This window comes from Nicotiana tomentosiformis, chromosome 2 (genome assembly GCF_000390325.3).
Source record: "Nicotiana tomentosiformis chromosome 2, ASM39032v3, whole genome shotgun sequence".
Lineage (NCBI taxonomy): Eukaryota > Viridiplantae > Streptophyta > Magnoliopsida > Solanales > Solanaceae > Nicotiana > Nicotiana tomentosiformis.
The window spans coordinates 1,478,752-1,504,655 of NC_090813.1; the positions used below are offsets into that span (position 1 = coordinate 1,478,752).

Below are 25,904 nucleotides of genomic sequence, written 5' to 3' on the forward strand. Positions count from 1 at the left end.
ACCAAAACTCATGTCATACCCTATGATTTTATTCTCATGGCTGTACTTGTACATTTCAAGGTACCCATCAATAAATGGGAAGTTGGTACAAGCAAGGATCACTTTAGGGCGAACACTTTGACTGCTTATGATTATGAAGTCCACATCACTCCCAAAGAACCTGGTTCATCCAAGAAGGTACCTATGAACAGCAAAGTGTGAGCCTTGGTGCAAGCAAGTGGGGTAAAGAATACTGAAATTGAAAGGCTGAAGAAGATGTTGGCAGAAGTAGAAACTCATAGATATTCTCTTAGAACTGAGCTTGCAAAGGGAAAAGAGAAGAATGATGGCATTCTTCAAGATATGCTGAAACTGCTTCAAGCCAAGAACCTAGTCCTTCCCAGCCTTAAAACCTTCCTAGCATAGTTAGACAAACCAGTGACCCGGATGGGATTTATTTTTTATCTTTTTGCTCATAAATCCAGTATTTTTATTTCTCTTTATGCTTTGTGGATTACTAGTATCAATGATAATCAACTATTTTTGTGCTCTAACTGTTTGTTGATGCTTCTTAGTTGACTAATACCATTAGATTGATAAATGATGCTTGACTCCATGATTGCATTTGAAGTAGAACCAATGACCATGAGTAATGTCTATTAAAATCTGGTTATCTAACATAATTATGCAACTTTTCGATGATGCCAAAAGGGGGGAGATAGATTGTGCTTTTTACTTTGAACTATGATATTTATAACCTAATGAACCTGGTCCTTGATGATTTGTGACTTTAAAATGGAAAGTGTTCTGACATTGTGTTGATGTTGAGCTAAGTTGACACAGGGCCTATGCTTATGAAATCATAGAGTTTGTCATCATCAAAAGGGGGAATTTATTGGCCCAAGTGAAGTTTGTTTTGATGATTGACAAAGGAACTCAAGCATGAACCAGATCCATACACAGTGTACACAGACACGGGAAGATTCAAGCACAAGGCATGCACATGAAAGAGATAAGCTTAAGTGATTATATCTGATATTTTCTGAGCGAAAAGATTGCATAAGTAATAAGGAGAAGGACTCCTTACTCGAGAGAACTCTATCTTAGATAAGGGAGGAGTTAGAAGATGAAGATAACTAGAACTCTTCCACCAAGGAAGAGTATAGCATTAGAACTCTAGTTATTCCCATTCTACTAACTCTATAAATTACAGGATGTTTTTACTTTACAGGTGACGCACAAACGCTGAAGTTAAACGTGAGTTGAGAGCAAAATAGCAAGGCATTTTGCAACCAATTCTTGTGTGATTCAAGTGTGCGAACCTGAATCTACATGAACCAGATAGAAGAACCACTTCCAAGTGTATGTCTTTTATTCTAGTTCAATTGTAGTAGGGCTTTTCAAATTGTACCTTTCAACTTTATCTAGAGGCAATTGTATTAGGTACTCTGAGTATTCAAGCTAGAGTTAACTTGAAGTTGTCGCACCAGTTAGAGGTTGGTTGCCACAACGGAATTAAAGGTAATCCTTAGGTTTAAAAAGATTTTTGTAAATGTTGTTTTGGCTCAGTGATTTAATGAAGTATTGGGAAAAATCCAATTGAGTAGTAGGTCGTGATTTTTTTTACCTTTTGAGCCAGGTATTTTTCACGTAAAATACTTGTGTTCTTTACTTTTCGCATTTACTATTTCTGCAACAGTAGTATAAGGAACACATAGAAGAACCAAGTCTTTCTATAATCAGTGCACGCGAAAATTAGACACCACACAAATCACCCCCTCTGGTGTGGCATTGAAGTATAAAACATCACTTACTAATTCGGGTTTACGTCGTATAAAGAACTCACTATGGGAAGCTTTAATATTCCTTAATCACTACTGCAGAAAACTTTATTTTCAAGGTTCAGACTCTAGATCTCTAATCAAGAGATGGAAAAAGAAAAAGTAAAATTAAAAGCGAAAGATGTCTAGCTACAAAATCCCACAGTGGAACAGCTGAAAGAAAATAGAAAGAAATTGCAAATGACTTAAAGTCCAAAGCCTTTAGAATCTTGTTAATTAATATTAACAGTCACCAGTCTATGATTACAGGATATTGCATCTCTTTCTTGAAAATAAATGAAGGCTGTCACAAAAACAGGGTAGATAAAAAAAGACATTTACATATTTTGTTGATCCTATCCTACGGAAAAATAATAAAAAGGAAAAAAGATGCAAATATAACGTCTTTCTATAGAAGTTAAATCCTTCTAATAATGAAACTGGAAAATTCAATGAAGTAATTACTTGTCCTCCTCAAAATAAGATGAGAGCTTGTCTCTTAACGTATCAAGCTCAACCACCATTGTTCCTTGAACCTGTTGAACAATACACAAAAGGACAAAAAACAGCAAGTAGGAATTAGGATAATAGAACAAACAAAAATCTACTTAATGCATCAAATTAAATTTCTAAATTATACTCTCTTTGTTCCAATTTATGTGACAGTAGTTGAAATTCGAGAGTCAAATAACTTCTTCTTTTGACTGCAATTCTTTCATGTCATTTAAATATTTTGAATTATTAATTATTGTGAGCAGTACTTTTTACGTAGTTTCTAAATATGTAAATTTTATTTTAAAAAACTTAAAAATTCTATGTCTAAATTTACGGTCAAAATTAAAAAATTTGCTCTCGAGAAACGAAAAGTGTCACGTAAATACATACAGAGGAAGTAAAAAAAAAAAAAAAAGCAGTATCTCCTTCTGTCTCTCTGTTCTTTACCTTTCCTTCTTCTTTTTTTTTCTTTTTCCTATGCTCTTAATCAAATATGCCCATTTGCCATCAAATGCCAAAAGATGAAAATAAGGAAAGAAAAGGAAATTTTAGTAATACCTGAAAATGCAAGGTATAGAATACTCTATCTTCAAATGTTTCAAAACAAGATGAATTTAGTAGAGAAAGTCCTTCATCCTCTAATTCTGATACTGCCTCACCAAATGAACATTTATTGATCTTCAAAGTAGATATCTGAATTACTACTTCTTTATCACCTACTTCACTTGCTGAAATTACTAATGAAGAGATCTCATTTCCTCCTCTTCTTTTTTGCTTGTTAAAATCAGCTGAATTTTCTTTATTAGAGATGGTTCTTGATGTAAGTTCTTCTTTCTTCTCAATTAGTCTTTCCACTTCAATTTGTAACTCTGGTATGTATTTTAGCACTCTTGATATTGTCGATGGAATGCTTAGTTTTTTCTGTCAACATAAAAAATGATGAAGTTTGGTCAGCGCATATTAAGAATATACTACTTCAAAACTATGTTTAAATCTTGAGCTCGGAGATTGAATTGAAAAATAGGATAATTTTAAAAATAATAATAATAATAATAATAAAAATAATCCATACCGTATGGTCAGAAGCTGGAAGCAAAGAACGAAGAGAAGAATATAAGGTATTGATTTTTTTTCTGCGATCGCGCTCACTAGCATTGTGATTAAGTTTCTTAACCATCTGATCAGGTTGATCACCATTATTAATAATCTGATCAAATTTATTTGAATCACAGTGTTGAAGTAATCTTGTTTGAGATGATGATAAATTATCTGAAGTTTCTGCGGCAGTGTTTATAAATTGATGGCTTATGGGATCCTCCAAAAGCCATCCAAAATGGTCAGAAAACAAAGGAGAAGAAGAAATGGCTAGCATTTTGCTAATACTCTGAAAACTTAATTAATTTCTGCTTTACTAATTTTTGTAAGACAATATTGCAGTCGTTATATTTGTGATGAGAATTTATACAAATAGCTTTGATCAGGTCATACCTCAGCATAAGACTTAAATAATTATCAATTGGTAGTTATATTAACTATATTTAGTCTTTTCTTCTTAAAATAACAAGCAATAGACTTGTGTATTTCGATGGACAATGTTTATCAGCATAAGAAATGTATATACTTGTAGGGTGTAATTGCGTGTGGGATCCATGGCATACACAAGCCTTGGGTAAGATTAGTCGAGTATTTAGTGTCCATGGCACGTGTAAGCACGTTTAATCAAATTAAACAGCAGCAGAATTGAGTTACGAGTTCGGCCAAACCCAGTAATTTTGTTAAAATTATGTATTTATTTTAAAAGATCAATTCAATGCGTACAAAATTATTAATTTAGGACCTAATTAACTGATCAAACTCAATGTATATCTACTTAAATATTTTAAACATATACTCCCTTTGTTTTAATTTATGTGAACATATTTGACTGGGTACAGAATTTAAGATAAAAGAGAGCTTTTGAACTTGTGGTGTAAAATGAGATATATTTTGTATGGCTATAAATTATTGCATAAAGGTAAATTATTTTTAAATATGAAAAAGGGTCATTCTTTTTGGCACGAACTAAAAAGGAAATAAGTTCACATAAATTAAAACGGAGGGAGTATATTTTTATTAGGCCAAATACCTAGACGACCCCTTAAACATAGTTCCAATTTCCATTTTGACACCTTAACTAAGCTCATTACCTATTGAATACTTCAACCCAAATCAAAGTATGTCTATTGAACACAAAAAACCTAGTCCCAAAAAAAAATGTGTGAAGCTCAAACGCCGCTTGCATGGAAATATAACCGATGAAAAAATGTCAGATCATTAAAACAAGCCACATCAGTAACAAAAAATAGCCATGTTGTTATTTTTTTTGTTGTAAAAAGGCAACCTAGCCGCTGGACCCCTTACTCATCGTCGTTCATCTTCTCCACTCCCATCGTGTCGTCGGTTATCTTCTTTTTTAATTTCCCTATGTCGTTGGTCATCCCCTTTCCCCCTCCCACATTCTTCTTCTACTTTCGTTCAGAGCCCCCTAACTCGTCGGGGAAGAAATCTAAAACTGACATTTGAGAAAATTATTTTTATTTTTGAAATTTTTTTGCTATAACAACAAAAAATTTCAGATTTGTGTTGAAAGAAGATGGCGAACCTGAAGAAGATGGTGAGCCGAATCTGGAAAAATTAAAAAATAATGGATAGAATTTAGAAAAAATCAGTCATTAATGTATTTATTTGCCCAAATTTGCTGTTGGAGAAAAAAAGAAACATTCTTCTGTCTTTCTTTTGTCAGAGTTCAGAAGCTGCAAAATAGAGCAATAATGGAGATGCAACACAATTTGGTGAATCAATTTTGGTGTTGTTGATTTTTCTCTTTAATTTTTTGGTGTTGTTTGTTGATTGGGTTAATTGTTCTTAGAATTTATTAGTGTGTGCAATGATGATATTCTGACCCGGACCAGCAGTGATGGCGGAGGAGTGATAGTGATGGTGGAGATAAGGTGGTTATGGGTGGCCTTTAAAAAAATTAATTCCGATTTAAACAAAAAAGAAAAGAAAAACATGATCTCAAACTCATTAAATTCAAGAGCCTAAGAGGGGGTGAAATACAACTCTCTTGCCATGTCAGTTTTTGTGTTTAATAGGCATACTTTAATTTTGGGATGAAGTGTTCAATAGGTAATGGGCTTAGTTAAGGTGTCAAAATAGAAATTGGAACCATGCTTAAGGGGTCGTCTAGGTATTTGGCCTTTTTATTATGTTTGTACTCATTGTCACAAAATTTACCACAATAACAACAACAACATACCCAGTATAACCTCACATAGAGGGGTATGGGAAAGATACTATGTACGCAAACCTTACCCCTACTTTATGAAGATAGAGATGTTATTTCCAATAGAACCCCGGCTTAGGAAAGCATAAGCACTACACTAATGAAAAGAAAGACGAGAAGGGACAACACCGAAAGCCATGTAAAAGCAGTATAAAAAATAACAAGATAGTAAGATGACCAAAATGAAAGAAATGATATGTAGTCATAGAAACCTAATACCAACAGAATGCAAGAGTACGTACTAATACTCTCGATATGAACCACCTAACCTACTACCCTAATCTTCGACCTCCACACCTTCCTATCAAGGGGTCATGTCTTCGGTCAGTTGTAGCAGCGCCAGATGATGCCTAATCACCTCTCCCCAATTCTTTTTCGGCCTGCCTCTACCTCTCCTCAGGCCCTCCAATATCATATCACACCTCCTCACTGGGACGTTGTATTTCTCCCCCTCATATGTCCAAACCACCTAAGCCTCGCTTCCCGCATCTTGTCTTCAATAGGGGCTATACCCACCTTGTCGCTAATAATCTCATTACTAATCCTATCTAACCTGGTGTTCCCGCACATCCTTATTAACATTTTTATCTCTACTACCTTCATATTCTATATATGGGAGCTCTTAACTGGCCAATACTCTACCCCATACAATATAGTCGGTCTGACCACCACTCTGTATAACTTACCTTTAAGTTTTAGTGGCACCTTCTTGTCACACAAAACACCAAAAACGAGTCTCCATTTTATCCATCCCGCCCCAATACGATGTGTGACATGCATTTTCATCAATCTCCCCATCTCCTTGAATAATAGACCCAAGGTACTTAAAATTTTCTCTCCTAGGAATAACTTGTAAATCGAGCCTCACCTCCCATTCCACTCCCTAAGTCTCAACACTGAACTTATACTCTAAGTATTCTGTCTTAGTCCTGCTCAACTTGAAACCTTTAGACTCCGGGGTCTGCCTCTAAACCTCTAGCGCCACATTAACACCACCTCACATCTCGTCAATCAGTACAATATCATCTGCAAACAACATGCACCATGACACCTTCCCTTGGATGTGGTACGTCAGCACATCCATCACCAGGACAAATAAAAAAGGGCTGAGTTTCGACCCCTGGTGCAACCCCATCATCACCATATAATAGTCCGAGTCCCCTCCCACTGTTCTCACCTGGGTTTTTGCTCCATCATACATGTTCGTAATTGTCCTAATATAGGGAATAGGTACACCTCTACTCTCCAAACATCTCAACAAAACCTCCCTCACAACTTTATCATAGACCTTTTCTAAGTCGATGAACACCATATGCAAGTCCCTCTTCCATTGTCACAAAATATAGTGATAGTAATATTCTACATCTGTCGACTTATATTAAGTCATGAGTCCGTCTTTAAGTAGGCGTTTGGTTATAAGTTTTGGATTTTTTTTTTTCCAAAAAAAAAAGTCAAATATGTTTTTGTTTATAGAATTAATCTAGTTTTTGGGAGATTTTGAAAACCAAAATTTCAAATCTCAAATATAACTTAAGACCTCTTTTTGGGTCAAATCATGACAATTTGGAAATTTTTAGCTGGAAAAAAATAGCTCTTTAACATTTTTAAACTTGCCCCAAAATTCATGTCCAAACATATTTTCAATTTCAAATCAAACTTCACCCAAATTAGTTTTTTCAAAAACTATTTGGAAATCTATGTCCAAACGGGTCCTAAATTTCGACAAAAGTGCTTTTCTCAACTTAATTACGACTATTGTTTAGTTTCTTCTTTTTCTTTTTCTGCAAAATATAGAGTTGTGACAATCATATTTAACAGCCATTATATTTTATTTCTAGTTCCTAAAGAGACAAATATTAGGACTACAGTCATAGACCAGTATCAAGTCATGCGTCAAAGATGAGGAATTCAAGTATCACAAAAGTAAAAGGCTATGTCTTTGAGACTTTTATCAGAGATTGACAACCTTCGTTTTATTTTAATCAAATTTAACTGCCAGTTACTTCATTTGAGTTACTTGATAGAGCTCAATATGATACAGTGAAAAGAAATACATCTTCTCGATGGGTGAAAGAATTCTTTTTCTCCAAAATGGCTAAGCAGTGCTTTGATTGGCGTAGTCACTAAGCAAGGCGTTTTAACAGTCCAAAGTATAAAAATAAAAAGAAACTGCAAATGGTTTAAGGTCCAAAGTGTTTTGGTCTTGTTAATTAATATTAACAGTCACCATGTCAATGATTACAAGATATTGCCTCTCTTGAAAATGAAGGCGTTCACGATTACAAGGAAAAACAAAAAGACATTTACATTTTTTGCTGTCCTGTCCTATGTAAAAAGGAAATTAAACTGCAAATACAACGTCTTTCTATGTAAGCTAAATCCGTCTAACAATTAAACAAGAAATTCACTGTGGTAATAACTTGTCTTCCTTCTCAAAATAAGATGAGAGCTTGTCTCTTAACGTATCAAGCTCAACTACCATTGTTCCTTGAACCTGCTTAACAATACACAAAAGGAAGGAATTAGGATAATATATTGAACAAACAAAAACTCTTCAGGAAAATATACTTTATTCATCACTTTTCTTTTCCTTTTTTCCTATGCTCTTAATCAAACATCCACTTTGCCATCAAATGCCAGAATTTGAATATAAGAAAATTGAAGGATATTTTAGTAATACCTGAAAATGCAAGGTATAGAAGACCCTATCTTCTAAAGTTTCAAAACAAGATGAATTTAGTAGAAGAAGTCCTTCATCCTCTAATTCTGATACAGCCTCAGCAAATGAACCCTTATTAATCTTCAAAGTAGATATCTGAATCACTACTTCTCTATCACCTACTTCACTTGCTGAAATAACTAATGAAGAACTCTCAACTCCTCCTCTTCTTTTTTGCTTGTTAAAATCAGCTGAATTTTCTTTATTGGAGTTGGTTCTTGATATAAGCTCTTCTTTCTTCTGAATCAATCTTTCCACTTCATTTTGTAACTCTTGTATGTACTTTAGAACTCTTGATATTGTCGATGGAATACTTAATTTTTTCTGTCAACATAAAAGTTGATGAAGTCTCGTTAGCATGCATATAATATCAATATAAACTAATTCAAAATTAAGTTTAAATCTTCAGCTCAGAGATTTAATTGATAATTAATGGTTTAATCAAGGATTATCTTTACACTAAAAAATGAAAAAAAAAATAGGATAAATTGAAAAAGTAATCCTACCGCATGATCAGAAGCTGGAAGCAAAGAACGAAGAGAAGAATATAAGGTATTGATTTTTTTTCTGCGATCGCGCTCACTAGCATTGTGATTAAGCTTCTTAACCATCTGATCGGGTTGATCACCATTATTAATAATCTGATCAAATTTATTTGAATCACAGTGTTGAAGTACTCTTGTTTGAGATAATGATTGAAGGGCAACAACTGATTCTGATGAAGTTTCTGCACTAGTCATGTTTAGTTCATGGCTTATGGGATCCTCCAAAAGCCAGCCAAAGTTGTTAGAAAACAAAGGAGAAGAAGAAATGGCTAGCATTTTGCTAATACTCTGAAGACTTAATCAATTTCTGCTTTGCTAATTTGTAATTAAGACAATGTTTTCATGACTTTTTTAGAATATATATACTAATGACTTTCATTTAGGTTATACCTGATCAGCATAATACTCAAATAAATAAATGTTTAATCACTTAAATTATATGAGATTATTAAAAAAAGTTCCGAATTAAAGTAATCTTGCGTGTGGGGATCCATGCCATGCTCGAGCCTTGGGTAGATATCACTTATAAGCTCGAGTAATTAGGAGCTGTGTCACGGGTAAACACGTTTAATTAATTAAATATGCCACCTCAGCTTTTTAATGTTATAAGATTATGCGAGGTTCATTAATATAATTGAAGAACTAATAAAATCAAGAATATGCTACAAGCTCTTTTCTCTTTCCTACATATATAGAAAGGAGAATGTGAAGTTGCTTATAATGGAGATGCTTTGGAGTTCGTATTTACACTTTACATATCTTTAGAAAACTATTTGGAACGGTTTTCGCCTAAGCTATTTCCAATTTAGGATCTTTTAAAATGCATACATATCTTTGTTTGAGTCTGTACTCATAACTCATTGTCACGGAAAAAGAAAATACTTATAGTGATACTCTATAGTTACTATTTTATTTATTTTTTATTTCTATCAAAAGATTCCACGACGCCAAATTGTCTATATCCAAAATAACAATAACACATAAGACATAAGAAGTTTTAAGTTTTCCAAATAAAAAAGTATGATTCTTTTTTAGACAAACTAAAAAGAAAAGTATGACACATAAACTAAGACAGAGTACATAAATTTTACAACTAAAATTTTTAAACATATTCCATTTATGTATACTATAATCAATATTGTTTCCATGAATAAAAAGATAGAAATAAGGAGATTCCCTATAAACCCATGGTTTCGACTAATCATTTATATAAGGAATTTTAACCTTCCTATATTACATATGAAACTTTATTACCTCCCCTAATTAAATTTTAACTTAATTACATGGACACATACAATTTATCAATTATATACAATTAGTATTAATGAGTATCCCTTTATACTAGAAATTGAATAGAGATTTATTTATTTTCCATCTCTACTCTCTCTCGCTATATCTCTCTATCCCCGTCTCTTGTTCTCTCGCTCCCCGTCTCTCTTTCTCTCTCTCTCCATCTCTCTCTCTATCTATCTTTATCTCTCTACGTCTCTCTCTCTCTCTCTCTCTCTCTCTCCCTCTCTCCTTCTATATTCTTTCTCCAATTTTCTTCCTTCTTTTTTCTCTGCTTGTTATCCTCTCTTTTTTCACAGCAATTTTCTTTCATGTTGCACAATTGGTGTTCGAATTGAAATTGTAAATCAATAAATTATGAAAGTATTTGATTCTCCACCATTGTCAGCCATTAAAAAGCTTCAAAGCTTTGAATTCGAATTTGAGTTTTCAAAAACTATTGCTTGTTTGGATTGGGGGTTGTTGTAAACAATTGAGATATTGTTTGGAGCTTATATCTCAATTTTGACGGTGTTTGGTGAAGATTAGACTTGATTTTGGCTGAATTTCAGATTGAAACTCGAAGAAGATGAAGAAGAACACATCACATATAATATACTTATGAAATTGTAGTAAAGTTGTATTATAATTGTATGAAAATTATATTTTGTTGTAGTTGTATATATTTTTTATTTGAATAATGTATGAAAGTTGAAAAATAGTTGTATAATATATGAATCGTTGTATAAAATTTGTATTTAAGTTATTAATACTATCTTTTTATATAAAGTTATTGATATGTATCAAAATTGCATTAAGAGAGGAAGTTTTGATTAGAATTTCAGAGAGGAAGAAGAACACACCACTTACAAAATATATACAAATCATATACAAAATATTTACAAAAGACATATTGTATAAAATTTGTATGAAAATTGTATTTAAGTTGTATGATGTTGTTATTGTATTTAACTGGGTAGAAATGATGTTTGAAAGTTGTAGATAAGTTATAAATAAGTTGTATACTATATACTTAATTGTATAAAATTTATTTTTAGTATGTATGTTGTTGTAGATATTCTAATTTGCATTATATTTATACGAAATTTATTTTTAATTTGTATGTTAATGTACGAAATTGACAACCTCTCCATGTTGTGATGGAATCGGAAACAAAGTAAATGCTCTTTGCAAAGACGCCTCTCTGGTATGCATAGGGTAAATAAAATGACAGAATAAATTAAAAAATAAATAAATTAATTAATAAATAAATAAGTAATATCTTGTCCACTACTGTGTTTTATAATCTGAAAAATAATCCTTTTTTCCTACCAAAATAAACCTTTTATTGCACGCATCCAAATGTTGTCCTTTCTTTTCTTCACGTGAGTCATGAAGTAATAAATTAAATAATCCATCTATGACCCTTGCCACAACGACATAGTTATTCCCAAAGAAAAATAAAGATACAGTCGAAAGAGGAGTTGCAACGACCCTCTCCATGGGGTGAAGCAAAGTAATGAATTTATTTCAACTAAATGCTCATTGCAGAAAGCAAAACAAATACATAGTAAATGCTTGAGATAGAAATTGAAGAGCAGTCAGTTTGTTAGATAAGCAGAGTTCTGTATTTTTTTTGGGAAAAGAAACCAAGCATAGATAAGGGATGAGAAGCAATATAATGTAATGACCCGACTTGTCGTTTTGAGAATTAATGTTCCGTTCAGCGATTTAAAGTCCCAAATAATTTCGTAATATGTATTATGACTTACGTGTGCGGTCGAGTTTGGTTTTGGAAGGTTCGAAATTAAATTGGAAGAACAATCCTTGTTTTTGAAGCTTAAATGAAAAGAGTTAACCGGAGTTTGACTTTGGACAAACAATTCCGGAATGAGATTTTTATGATGTCAATATCTTCGTATGGTGATTCTAGACTTAGGTGTATGTCCGGATTTGGATTTGGAAGTCCGTAGGATAATTTAGCGCATTTTGGCGAAAGTTAGAAAGGAGAAGATTTTTTGAAAAGTTTGATCGAGAGTTGACTTTATTGATATCGGGGTCGAAATTCGATTCCAAAAATTAGAACTGGCCCATCATATCATTTATGACTCGTGTGCAAAATTTGAGGTCAACCGGACTTGATTTGATAGGTTTCGGGGTCTGATGTAGAAGTTTGAAGTTTTAAAGTTCATTAGGATTGAATCGACGTGAAATTTGTATTTTTAGCGTTGTTCGATGTGATTTAAGGGCTCGACTAAGTTCGTATGATATTTTAGGACTGGTTGGTATATTTGATTGAGGTCCCGAGGGCCTCTAGTAGATTTCGAATGGTTAACGGAATTTAAATTGGATAATTCTAGAATGTTTCGACGTCGTTTTCTTCAAGAATAAGTGGTATCACATTAAGAAAATGAGCTCCAAATTCAGTTTTGATTGAAGCATTAGATCTGTATTGAAATTTCGGAGCCATAGCAAAAAGAATCATCGAATTCGGACATCGTATGAGAGAGTTTATGTCCATTTCTGTGTCAGAAAAGATTTTCCGTCGCCGCTAGCACCCAGGTTAGTATGGGGTGCTGGGAATATTGAGGTTCTAGAAACTGGGCCACAGGTAGCGCCCCACACTACCTGTGATGCTCAAAATATTATATACTCATTTCAGAGTTCATTTTTTCCCATTCCTCTTGGCCGAAGTTTGGGGGTTTCCTCTACTCTCTCAAGACCTCCAACTCCCCCCATCTCCAAGGTGAGTAATCCCTAATAATTTGATATTTCATTCTATCATTTCCACTCTAGAACTAACTTAATCCACCATGAAATCCTTAGATCTAAAAGAAATTTCTTCAAGAACTCAAAAGAGGGTTTTGACAAGATTTTTTCCAAAAGGTAATCCTACACCCTTAGACATATATGCATGGATTTATTATGAGTATGTGAGCAATAAATAAGTATTAGCACTTATTGGATGGTGTTTGGAAGCCATAAATACTTAAACTAGATTATTGGGTGTTGTAGAGATTTTGTAATGAATTAATAAGTAACAATTGGATAGATGTGGGTTCATTGATGATTTTAATGGTGCTAAAGAAGGTTCTTTATAGACAAAGGATGGTTTAGTATCTCTTGTTAGTTAAAATGAGGGATTGTTGGATGAAGAAACACCATTACTAGAGGTAGTAAAATGCTATGTACTCTAGGTGTTTGATAAAATGCATAAATGACCAAAAATCTGGAAATTTGTTTACTAATATTGGTCCAATTAAATTATGTTGATGTAGATTGAAATTGTAAGGGTATTGGGTGGTTTTAATACCACTAAAGAGCTGAATTAAGAAAGCTCGATTTGTGGCGATCTTATTTTCGAGGGATTTTCAAGAAAATCATCGGGATTTGAGCCGTCTGGAGGTGGCTTCACTCGCGAAGATCATTTAAAGACTCGGTTTAGTTTCATCGAGGTAAGTATCATGCCTAACCTTTAGTGGAAGAATTACCCCTTAGGCATTGAGTCTTATGTGGAAATTGTGTAATTGAAAACAATGTACGTGAGGTGATGAGTATGTACTTGGTTTATATGTGCAAATTATATCGGTTGAAATTCGTAGACGCCCTTATGTATTAAATTGAAAAATTGTTAAAACTTAGTAAATCCTTGATTTGTCATGCCTCATTCCTTGTTTGTCGAGTTTGTATTTTTTTATGATAATTTGGTGTGATTGCCACTTGGATTTTTATGTGAATTCCGTGTGTTTATTGATTTGATATTTCTTAGAAATAATCACATTATGGATTTTTCATCTAGAAATAATTAATTAAAGAAGTTTAAATGCGTTTATATATTTATCTAAAATTTAGATTAAAGAAGGCGTTGACCTATTATGAGTTATTTTGCCATTCTTGTGGTTGTTTTTGAGATTTTATTACATTGTGTTGAGTCATGGACTATCTTTTGTGAAATTAATTGACTTTATTGTACCTTTGGATAGGTTGTGGCCTACAAGAAATTTGTAAATACGAGTTGATGATGTTGTACTGTTGTGATAATATTCTGTGTGAATTGTTGTGTGATTTGGGTTACTGTTATGCGACGTATAAGGTGGCATTCCATTGTTGATATTATGTGGGCATAAGGGTGGAATTTCATTGTTGTTATGTGTGTTGGGATATTGTTTGGGCGGAGTGATAAGAGAGGCTATTAAACAGAGCGATAAGGGAGGCTATTAAATGAAGCGATAATGGAGGCTATTATAGGAGCGATAAGGGTGGCTATAGGAGCGATAAGGGTGGCTATTGATATTGTCAGGGCGGAGGAAAAAGGGAGGCTATTATAGGAGTGATAAGAGTGGCTATAGGAGAGATAAAGGCGGCTATTGTCAGGGATGATATGTGATGATGTGGGGTTATTGTGTTGGTAATTTTTATGTGATGATGTGGGGCTATAGCGTTGGTAATTTTCATATGATGTTGTGATTTTCCTTGTGTTTATTTTTATATCTTGTGCAACATGTCTTGTTATTTTGGTAAACATGATAATAGTCTGATCTATGTTGAAATTGTAAGCCTACGGCTATTGCCTGGCGGATTATGTTATTAGCACGTGAACTATCTGTGCAGATGTGATATGAAATATGGGTTACTGTTGTGATAATATTCTGTATGAATTGTTGTGTGATTTGGGTTACCGTTATGCGACGTATAAGGTGGCATTCCATTGTTGATATTATGTTGGCATAAGGGTGAAATTTCATTGTTGTTATGTGTGTTGGGATATTATTTGGGCGGAGTGATAAGAGATGCTATTAAACAGAGCGATAAGGGAGGCTATTAAACGAAGAGATAAGGGAGGCTATTATAGGAGCGATAAGGGTGGCTATAGGAGCGATAAGGGTGGCTATTGATATTGTCAGGGCGGAGGGAAAAGGGAGGCTATTATAGGAGTGATAAGAGTGGCTATAGGAGAGATAAAGGCGGCTATTGTCATGGATGATATGTGATGATGTGGGGTTATTGTGTTGGTAATTTTTATGTGATGATGTGGGGTTATAGCGTTGGTAATTTTCATGTGATGTTGTGATTTTCCTTGTGTTTATTTTTATATCTTGTGCAACCTGTCTTGTTGTTTCGGTAAACATGATAATAGTCTGATCTATGTTGAAATTGTAAGCCTGCGGCTATTGCCTGGCGGATTATGTTATTGGCACGTGAACTATCCGTGCAGATGTGATATGAAATATGGGCACGAGGTGCTAGGGAAATATAATGATTATGTTATTGGCACGTGAATTGTCCGTGCATATGTGATATGAAATGCGGGCACGAGGTGCCGGGGAAAATATGATGATTTTTATTATTGGCACGTGAGTTGTCCGTGCGGTTTTGATAGAAATATGGGCACGTGGTGCCATGAAAACATGAAAGTGGGATGAGACTCGTGTTAAGAAAATATGAAAGTGGGCTGAGACCCGTGTCACAGAGTGACTTTTATTTGAAAGAATTTATATTCGAAAGATATTTATTTGAAAGAATTTTATATTCGAAAGATATTTATTTGAAAGAAGTATATTCAGAAGGTATTTATTCGAAAGAATTATATGTAAAAGATTTATATTTGAAGGACTTGATTAATTAATTGTACTTGTGTTCCTTATTCGTTTGAGCAATAATTATGGTGTTCTTGTTACCTTGCTATTTGTATCTCAGGTTGATATTTGTTGCTATCACTGCTAGTTATTTTTCAGTACTATTGTATACTGTTATATTGCACAGGTTATTTGACTAGTGAGTGTCTTGACTGTACCTCATCACTACTCCACCGAGGTTAGTCTTGATACTTACTGGGTACCGACTGTGGTGTACTCATACTACACTTTTGCACATTTTTTTGCAGAGCTAGGTATTGGTGATATCGGACTCGGACAAAGTTAGTGTGTTGATCTCAAGGATTCAAGGTATAGCTACTTGGTCATCGCAATCCCTTGGAGTCTTTCTATTTTATTGTACTGTCAACTCTTATTCGAACAGTATTGTATATTCAATCCTTGAGATCATTGCATATATTCAGTTAGAGTTCGTGACTCAGTATTAGTCTTGGGAGGTTGTTATATTTGTTTCTGCTTTTGGTTTCGACACTTGTATTAAATTATATGTTTCAAAAAGAAATGGCTCGAAATGTAATTGTAATCGGCTTACCTAGTCTTAAAGACTAAGTGATATCACGATGCCTATGGTGGGATTTTGGATCGTGACAAGTTAGTATCAGAGCTCTAGGTTCATAGGATCTACGAGTCACGAACTAGTCTAGTAGAGTCTTGCGGATCGGTACAGAGACGTCTGTACTTATCTTCGAGAGGCTACAAAACTGTTAGGAAATTTCCACTTCTTTCATTCATGTCATGCAGAATTTATTGATTTTGGAGTTTGAGACTTTGTATATCTATTCTCTCACGGATGGTGAGGAGACGCGCTACCGGGTTAGCTGAGAAGACACCCGTGCATTCTGCTAGGGTCGCAAAAGTCCGGGGCCGAAGTAGAGGTCGAGGTAGAGGTCGAGAAAGGGCCTGTGCCGCAACTAGAGAACCTATTAGAGCATCAAATGAGGAACCACCAGTAGATTCAGTTAGGGGACGAGTACCAGAGACAAATGTTGTTACCCCCGGACTTCAAGAGACTTTAGCACAATTCTTGAATATGTTTGGTATATTAACACAGGCTGGATAGATCTCCGTTTCACCAAATATTTCACAGATAGGGGGAGGATCTCAAACTCCTACTGCCCGTACTCCAGAGCAACAAGTTCACATTGGTCAAGTTCCTGGTATAGTACCGGTACAGAATGATATTCCGGTTCAGCTTGAGTTCAGGATAGAGGCATCAGAAGAAGAACAAAAAAGATGTGAGAGATTTAAGAGGTATAGTCCACCTACTTTTAGTGGCACAACTACCGAGAATGCCCAGGGATTTCTAGAAAAGTGTCATCATATTCTCCGTACCATTGGTATCGTGGAAGTGAGCGGAGTTGCCTTTACTATATTTCAGCTGTCAAGAGCAACATATCAATGGTGACAAGTTTATGAAGAGGGTAGACTAGTCGAAGCAACACCAACAGCTTGGGCTCAATTTTCAGTTTGTTTTTGAAAGAGTTTGTTCCCCAGACTCTCCGGGATACATGGCGCACAGAGTTGGAACGGTTGCATCAGGGCACCATGACGATGTCAGAATATGCTAGCAGGTTCATTGAGTTAGCCCGTCATGCACCTATCTTGGTTCCTACAGTTAGAGAGCGAGTCCGCAGATTCATTGAGGGGCTCGATTATGATCTTAAAATATGCATGGCTCAAATATTTCAGTCTAACATTCCGTTCCAGCAAGTAGTAGAGATGGCCAGGATGTTAGAACGGGTTCAAAGTGAGGAGAAGGAGTCTAAGAAGGCCAAAAGTTCTCAGAACTCTAGAGGATTTAGTGGATTCTACTCTACAGTTATGACTCATCATGGCGGAGGATCGGGCAGTCGGTCAGCCCAGTTTGCAATTCAGAGTACTCGTAGTGCTCCAGTTAATACTTTTAGTGCACCACCGGTACGAGGTTCTTACAGTGGTTATTCCAGTTATCCGGCATAGGCTCAGTACGAGCAGCCGCGACCTTAGAGGGGTTGTTATGAGTGTGATGCTACTAGGCACAACATGAGAGCTTGTCCCAGACTTGGGAGAGGTAGATTTCATCAGAACACTCAAGCTACAAGCTCTATTCCAGTTACTACCCCATATGCAGAGCCAGTTAGGGGTAGAGGACAAGCGGGTAGAGGGCGCCCTATAGGGGGAGGCCCAGCCCGTTGGTATAATTGCTATGAATTGGCTGAGGCCGATACATCAGATGTTTTCATTACTGGTACGATTTTGATTCGTTATAAAAGAATATTTTCCTTAGTTTTATTCGGTTCTAAGTATCGAGTCGAGTCCTCCTATTATGCTCCGCTTATGGGTGAGCTTCGTAATTCTGTAACCTACTTATGTGTTTACCCCTGATAGGAGATTTTATTGCGATAGTCGTGTCTATCATTTTGTGTTGTACACTATTGAGGGCTATAAGTCCAAAAGTGACTTTCTATTACTCGCTATAGTGGGTTTTGATGTAATTTTGGGATAATTGATTACAATTTTATGAATTATATGCCCTACCAGTATGGGGGTTCATTATGTATTATGAGATTGTTTATCAGAAATTTATTAAAATAAGAAAAAGAAATGGAAGGATTTCGATTGGCACGATGTGCATATTACTTGTGACTCAGAGTTGATGACGGGATCCTCGTATTTTAATATGATATGAAATGTTTAAACCGGGCTACAAGCCTCGATGGAAGTTATATAAGGACGAGATCCTTGTGATGAAAACTTATGTGTTTAAATTCTCCCTTGTGAAATTAAATTGTACTATAGTACTAATAGGGAGTCATGCTTGTTAGACTTATTTGATAATTCTTGTATGTGTTTTTCTGTGCATATTTAGCCATTTCGTGCTGTAATTATTAAGTTTTATGCCACGAGGTGAGTGCCCAGGTGACGTTAAATGTGACTCGTTAATTTGGGTAAATAATTATGAGGTCTTCATGCCTTGAGTCTCGTTGTTAGTAAGGTGAAGGTTTGGAACGAGATTTTTGTTTAACATGATGTTAATTGACAATGCTGTAATTGATTATGAATCGCTATTAAGACCAAAGATGTGGTTATGGGCATACATATGATGTGTGCGTAGGCATGAGTTGCTACCGCTGGTTGAGGCTAATACTGTGCGTTGATATGAAAATCATACTTTTTGAAAATATTTGGAGTGTGAGAAGTTTGGTTTTAAAGTTATAAATGTGGATAAAAGAAATAATCTCAATTGAGATGGTTTGGTGAGACGTAAGTCGATTTCGGTGACGTAGAATCACCCGCGAGTATATGTGTAAGAGAAAAAATAGCAATTTAATGTCCTCAGAATAATTCTTGGCACGTTCAAGGACGAATGTATGTTTAAGAGGGGGAGAATGTAACAACTCGACTTGTCGTTTTGAGAATTAACGTTCCGTTCAACGACTTAAGGTCCCGAGCAACTTTGTAATATGTTATGACTTGCATGTGCGGTCGAGTTTGATTTTGGAAGGTTCAGAATTAAATTGGAAGAACAATCCTTATTTTTGAAGCTTAAATGAAAAGAGTTGATCGGAGTTTTACTTTTGAGGAAACGACTCCGGAATGGGATTTTTATGATGTCAATAGCTTCGTATGGTGATTTTGGACTTAGTTGTATGTCCGGATTTGGAAGTCTGTAGGACAAGTCAGCGCATTTTGGCGAAAGTTAGAAAATAGAAGATTTTTTGGAAAGTTTGACCGGGAGTTGACTTTATTGATATCGGGGTCAAAATTTGATTCCGAAAATTAGAACAGGTCCATCATGTCATTCATGACTCGTGTGCAAAATTTGAGGTCAATCGAACTTGATTTGATAGGTTTCAGCGTCAGATGTAGAAGTTTGAAGTTTTAAAGTTCATTAGGCTTGAGTCGACATAAAATTCGTATTTTTAGTGTTGTTCGATGTGATTTAAGGACTCGACTAAGTTCGTATGATGTTTTAGGACTGGTTGGTATATTTGGTTGAGGTCTCGAGGGCCTTGGGTGGATTTCGGATGGTTAACGGAATTTAATTTGGATAATTCTAGAATGTTTTGACATTGTTTCTTCAAGCATAAGTGGTATCACATTAAGAAAATGAGCTCCAAATTCAGTTTTGGTTGAAGCATTAGTTCCGTATTGAAATTTCAGAGCCATAGCAAAAAGAGTCGTCGAATGCAGACAACGTATGGGAGAGTTATGCCCATTTTTGTGTCAGGAAAGATTTCCCGTCGCCGCTGATCTCGTCCAATTTCACTCCTCTATTTGAGGATATGAAAACGGTCGATGCAATAATAATATCCAACATAGTCGAGGTCGAATTCCACTGGGAACTATGCGAATGGGTGCTAGTAGTATATAACTTAGTGCGTGAAATTGTATATCTTGATTTGCACTTCCGGAATATTATGTTTTGTTTGAAAATCTAACTTAAACTACTATTGCGATTTTAAGAACGAAACTAGGAAATTGTTTTAGGTTGTTTTTCAAATGATAAAAAGGCCTAGGGCTATGACCATCACCTAGATGTTCGCTTAATGGGTTGTAAGCCTTAAAGCTTATTTTATTGGTCGGGGTGTATTATAGCTATCAACACTCAAGTTCCCAATCAATACCTCTCGGTCAGAGAGTGATTTTGCCCAATTTGGCTTTCTCAATTCCAAATGGGTATTGAATAAAGCAGTTGATAATAAGCTCAATTCGGGTTTTACTATCTCTAGGTTCAACCCTTTAATTGGGCTTATCAATCTCTCGATTGACCCAATTTCTTGCTAGCCAAGTTTTCGTAGACTAAGTCTCTCTTTCTAGAGTAGAGACCAAGTCAAATAGGCATAAAATAATGTATGCAACAATTAATTCTTCAAATAAAAGCAAGAACAAGGCTAGATAATCAACACCCAATCATAAACAAGCAATAAATCAAACATCCATTAAGTTTACACACGAGTGTTGGGTCACAACCCTAGTAAACATCTAGCTACTCATGCTTAAATTAGAAGAAAAAGAAGAAGAAGTGATAATTAAACCCAAAATAATAATTAAGAAGATAAAGGTAATATTCAAAAAGCTCAAAATAGCAAAAACTACTAAAAGGAGCAAAGTAAAACGTCTAGAGTGGATGCTGATGTCAAAAGTTAACCTAAAAAGGTGAATCTCTTCTATTTATACAGTACTAGAATTTTCGGAAAAAAAATGCCCTTGCGGAGGTTCTGCGGCCGCACAATTTCATGTGCGGTTCGCACTTTGCTTAAGCCTGGTAGGAATGGAAATCTGCGGCTGCATAATTCTGAACTGCGGCCGTACTTCACTCTTTCTGCAGTCCGCACATTTCATAGTGCGGTCGCACATTGCTCTTCTGCGGACCAGACAAATATGATTGCGGTCGCGTAGCTGAACTTCTGCGACCGCACAATAATTGTGCGGTCCGCACTTCTGTTGAACTTGAATGCATGTTTTCTAAACTTTTGCTCTTGCCCAGGTTCTACGGCCGCACATTTCATGTGCGGACCGCACTTTGCACTTGTCTCTGATTGGATTTGCTTCACAATCTGTGCCCGCAGATGATAATCGGCGGTCCGCACTTTTGAGCTTCTGTGCATGTTTTCGTCCTTGAGTTTAGATCACTCCTTCTTAAGTTGGATTTTATCTTTGGGACTCATTTTTCACTATTCCTGCAATTAAGCATATTTCACTAATTTTCGGGAACACAATTAAATACTTTTGGACTAAAACGAAAGCAAAAAGGTGCTAATAAGTAGTCAAATCTCCACTTATCAACTCCCCCAAACTTAAGCTTTTCCTCGTCCTCAAGCAAATAAGGTAATTCCCACCTCAACAAGTTGAGAGCTATTCCAGCTAATAAAAAATGCATCAATCACACATCAATTGGGACCAACAATTACTCACAACACTTATGATTTATTAACAAGGCAATGAGTTGAAATTTTAAGCACAAATAGTTCTAATGTGACACTTGAGCATCAATAGTTGACTTAATTCATCAAGGAAGCTCACTCTTTCATGTAGGTCATTGTGGATCCCAAACTCCTCCTCCTCTACTCTCCGTTTGCATACCTCACTTACGAATGTAGCACTCAGTTCAAATATTTGTGAAAGGTTCACTCATCTCTCTCAAAAGAAAGTCACAAGTACGACTTTAAGTACCATAGGCTTGCCCCTCATGTAAATCACCACTAATATAAGCTCACTCGGCTTGAAATCACGTAGGGTTTTTTCGGAATGCAATGAAGGCTTTTGGACTAAGGTTGGATATGATATGATAGAACGGGTTCATCTTCCCTTAAGCACTCCATGTTTTTCTTATCTTTTTTTTTAATACCAACAGGCATGCTGCCTAGTAGTTTTTTTATTTATTATTAATAATACAAATAAAAATCACAAAGGAAGAGTACAAATAAGGGGGACAATAGTACCAGTGGTGTTGCCTCTATGCCTTGGCTATATAATCACTCTTCTGCGCCTCACATTGCCTTATGATGGCAGCCTCCTGTAGAGGATCATGGTGTAGCTGCTGTCATAGTCTCACGAGGGCATATAATCTCATAACCGTTTGGATATTTTCCCAAAGGCATAGGACATGAGCAATCATATACTGGGCTAAACCTTAATTTACTAATCCTATTGAGGCATAAAATAGCCTCACCTACTAGTATGCATGTAAAAGTAAGAACTAGAGAGCACTAAATATTCTATGATCATCACAGAGTTTATAACATACTCCGTGATGATATTACAAATGACTATACTAATAAAGTGAAAGAATAATATGTAGTAGGAATTAAAGTCTTGTCCCTTCTTGCCCAAACTTGCAACTTCTTCGAGTTGTAACTCTTTGTCATTTTCATCACACCTCTTCAATATGTCTTCAAAATTCATGATTTCTTTTTCGAACGGCTCATGTTTTGCCAATTATTTTTTGAGGCATTTTCTTTTCCATAGGGGAATTAGAGAGACTTAGCATTACTCTTTCTTGGTCATGATATTCCTTTTCTCCTTCTTTGTTTTCTCCATGATTTGCATCATTACTATTCTTTGAAATTCCTTCAACTCTTCAACTTATTCACTTTCTTTTTACATTTTTTTTGTTCTTCTGTCTTTTTCTTGCCTTTCCTTCTCTTCATTTCTTTTCTCTTTTTGTGCCTTGATACCTTTTTCAAACTCCCCGTCTCTCCCCCAAACTTACATTTTTAGCCAATTGTTGCACAAGAGTGTTAAGGAAAGTTCGGGTGTCAAGAGAGTGTCACGACAGAACGGGTAAAGGCTTGTAACATGGTGATCAAATGAGAAAGATTTTAGGCCCAATGGGTTGACTAGGGATAACAACATTGGTGGGCCATGAAAAATTTCAAGCGGGTCAAGGAGAGCCTACAATCACTTCTTAAGCCAAGAAAAACTTAAAATTTCACCTAGAAACACATTCGGGGCAAGTTCTAGACCATTTGCACGAGTATTTGGACTTGCAACAAATACATCTCACCTCTCACACAGCTAGATTGTTAAAAAGGATAGAGTCGAGGGGCGACACCAACTATATTCAAGATTGAAAATCACTATAACTCGATTAAACTGCTTGATGATTGCCTAAGTCAACACAAGAGTCACTAGGTCACTAACTAGAGCTATTTCTTTCCAAAAAACATATTTTTAACCATAAGCACGTAGTTAAGTGTGTTGGTACCAAGTGAAGCATGTTTGACTCTTCGATCTTGACTCGATTAGGTCTTTTTATTCATTACTACTACTATTCTTACCTAAACATAAAAAATGAACTCAATCCCTTAAGAAGGTTTTCCCGCCATCTATCATTGGGAAGAGTCACCCCGTTCACACAAAAAGTACCTTTGGAAAGAACCATGGCATTAAGAAAACCAAAGGCTTATTGGTCACTAAAAACATAAAAAAGAAATTACAAAATTAAAAGAAGCTATTAGATTAAGCATAGACTAATAAGAAAACAGAATAAAGAAGCTAAAAATCAAAATACTGAAAGCATAACAAATATACATAATGAGAGAGGAAAGGGGAGAATATATACATACAACATAAATAGAAAGAAGAAAATATTGTCAGTTATTACAAACCAAATGACTAAAAGTCATCCAAATATCAAATAAACTCTACCCCCTCGAAGAAGACTAAGCATTGTCCCCAATGCTTAATAAAAATAAGAATAAAGAAGGGTAAGAGTGAAAAAAGGTTTCCCTATGTGGCCTTGGACATATCTATGTCCATAGCAGCGTCACCACCCTCAGTCTCCTCTAACTGGATCTCCTCATCATCGTCTTTGGGAGTAACTAGGTTGGTGAACATCTGGCGCACTGCCTCAGCAGTGTCAACAGCCAGGTCTGGCTCCTCAGACTGGCCAGCTGGTGCCACTAGAACAGATGGTGCTGTTGGAGTTGCTAGTGCTAGTGGGTCTGACCCTATGAGCAAATCGAATGGAAGATCACCAGCTACTGCTACCTTGGTCCCCTCTCTCCTCAACCTGTGAACTGATTTCTTGGATGCCTAGGATTTCCTCATTTTCTTTACCTGCTTCCCCGGCTCCTCAATCACTGCTCCATATGCTACCAAGGTGTTCATGATGTTGGTTTGGTTTTCCAAGATATTCTTCAATGTGTCATCGACTGTCGGAGGAATATGGGGTGCCGGGGTGGATGAATGTGATGTAACATCACTGGATATGTCATTCAGCTTTGTTGTGGCTGTCTGCATCCAGTTGTTAAGGCTCACCAGTATATGGGAGACTCGCAGCATAGATAGTGGATGAGTAGGCATGGGCACCGGCTTCAAAACCGATGTGGATGTCACTGATGCTGAAAGACCTGAAGAAGAAGGTGGAGGCATAGCTGCTGCACTATCAGAAGGATCTGCTGAAGTAGATGGCATGTCGACTGTCTCAGCAGCTACCTCGACAGGCTCATCAGACTATCCTGCAGTAGTAGAGTGCTGACCCTTTTTCTTTGGGTTTCCACCATCCATCAAAGAATACCATGAGAAATGCTTCTTCTCCCGCACCTTAGTAACAAACTCCCTTGGTTCCACCCCCGCATTAATGAGGTACTCAGTGATGGTGTTGGGATACGGGTATAAGGTGTCACCTTTCCTGGCAACCACAGACATGTTGGCCAACATCACGATACCCACATTGATTGGATACCCGACTATGATAGAAGCGACTAGCATTGCCCTCAAAATCGGAAGATTTGTTTCATTTTGGCATGGATCTAGTCTGCTACATACAAATGTCTGCCATCCCTTTGCCTCAAAATTTAGGGTGTTCTGCTGAATAGGAACCCCTGCTATGATCCAAACTGTAGGTGGCCCCGGAGCTATAAGAATCTCAGCTAGCCATGGGCGAGCTGCATCTCCCATTGCAACCTTTTTCAGGTATTGCACATGCTCCACATTCTCAAACTTCAAGTAAGAATTCAGGGATCTTTGGTCGAATCTCACCTTCAGGTTCCTCACTTTTGTTACCTTGGTCCCCTTTTTTATATGTGCCATATTAGCGTAAAATTCCCGGACCAGGTATTCCTTGGCATCTGTCACACTCTGGGTGAACCATATCCACCCCTTTCTCTCTCTGAACTGTCTCAGCACTGCTGGGTTGTACTTATCCAAGTATTTTAAATTGAACTGACACTCAAGAGTGAGCGATCTTGCCGGCCATCACTCTAGGAAGCTCGTGAAGATAGCAAGACTCACAAATCTATCTTCCCAAATCTCTTTCTTTTTCGACCTCTCAAGGTCGGCTACTCTGGTATTACCCCCTCGGCCATCATTCGGGAGATCATCCACATCCATTGTGGTAGCAGGTGCATTGGGGACATGTGTGGGTGAAGGCTCTGAAGCCTTACTGTTACCTTCCGAACCCTCAGAAGTACTCTCAGAAGAGGTAGGCTCATTTCTAAGTTGGTATCTATCCTGAGGCAGCTGTGGCTGTGATTGCACAGCAGGCTGCTTTTGCACTGAGTCGCCCTCCGATGCTGCCTCTAGAGGGGGCATATGAACTTGATTCAGAGGGTTCCGACTGTCTACTTCGGCCTGCTATGGTTTTCTTACTGATTACTCTTTGGAGGGCGA

At 36.3% G+C, this 25,904-nt stretch overlaps 2 protein-coding genes across 2 annotated transcripts; both read right to left on the reverse strand.

Annotated features, from left to right (window-relative positions):
- Positions 1-1,991: 1,991 nt before the first annotated feature.
- On the reverse strand, positions 1,992-3,778 carry LOC117272948 (transcription factor ORG2-like). Its single transcript, XM_009627561.4, has 3 exons — positions 3,367-3,778; positions 2,853-3,215; positions 1,992-2,335 (listed from the first exon to the last, which is right to left on the reverse strand). Exons 1-3 carry the CDS (start codon positions 3,664-3,666, stop codon positions 2,261-2,263), a joined length of 738 nt encoding a protein of 245 aa, XP_009625856.1. The 5' UTR covers positions 3,667-3,778; the 3' UTR covers positions 1,992-2,260.
- Positions 3,779-7,795: 4,017 nt separating this feature from the next.
- On the reverse strand, positions 7,796-9,225 carry LOC104116663 (transcription factor ORG2-like). Its single transcript, XM_009627563.4, has 3 exons — positions 8,845-9,225; positions 8,300-8,662; positions 7,796-8,113 (listed from the first exon to the last, which is right to left on the reverse strand). Exons 1-3 carry the CDS (start codon positions 9,157-9,159, stop codon positions 8,024-8,026), a joined length of 768 nt encoding a protein of 255 aa, XP_009625858.1. The 5' UTR covers positions 9,160-9,225; the 3' UTR covers positions 7,796-8,023.
- Between the last annotated feature and the right edge of the window lie 16,679 nt (positions 9,226-25,904).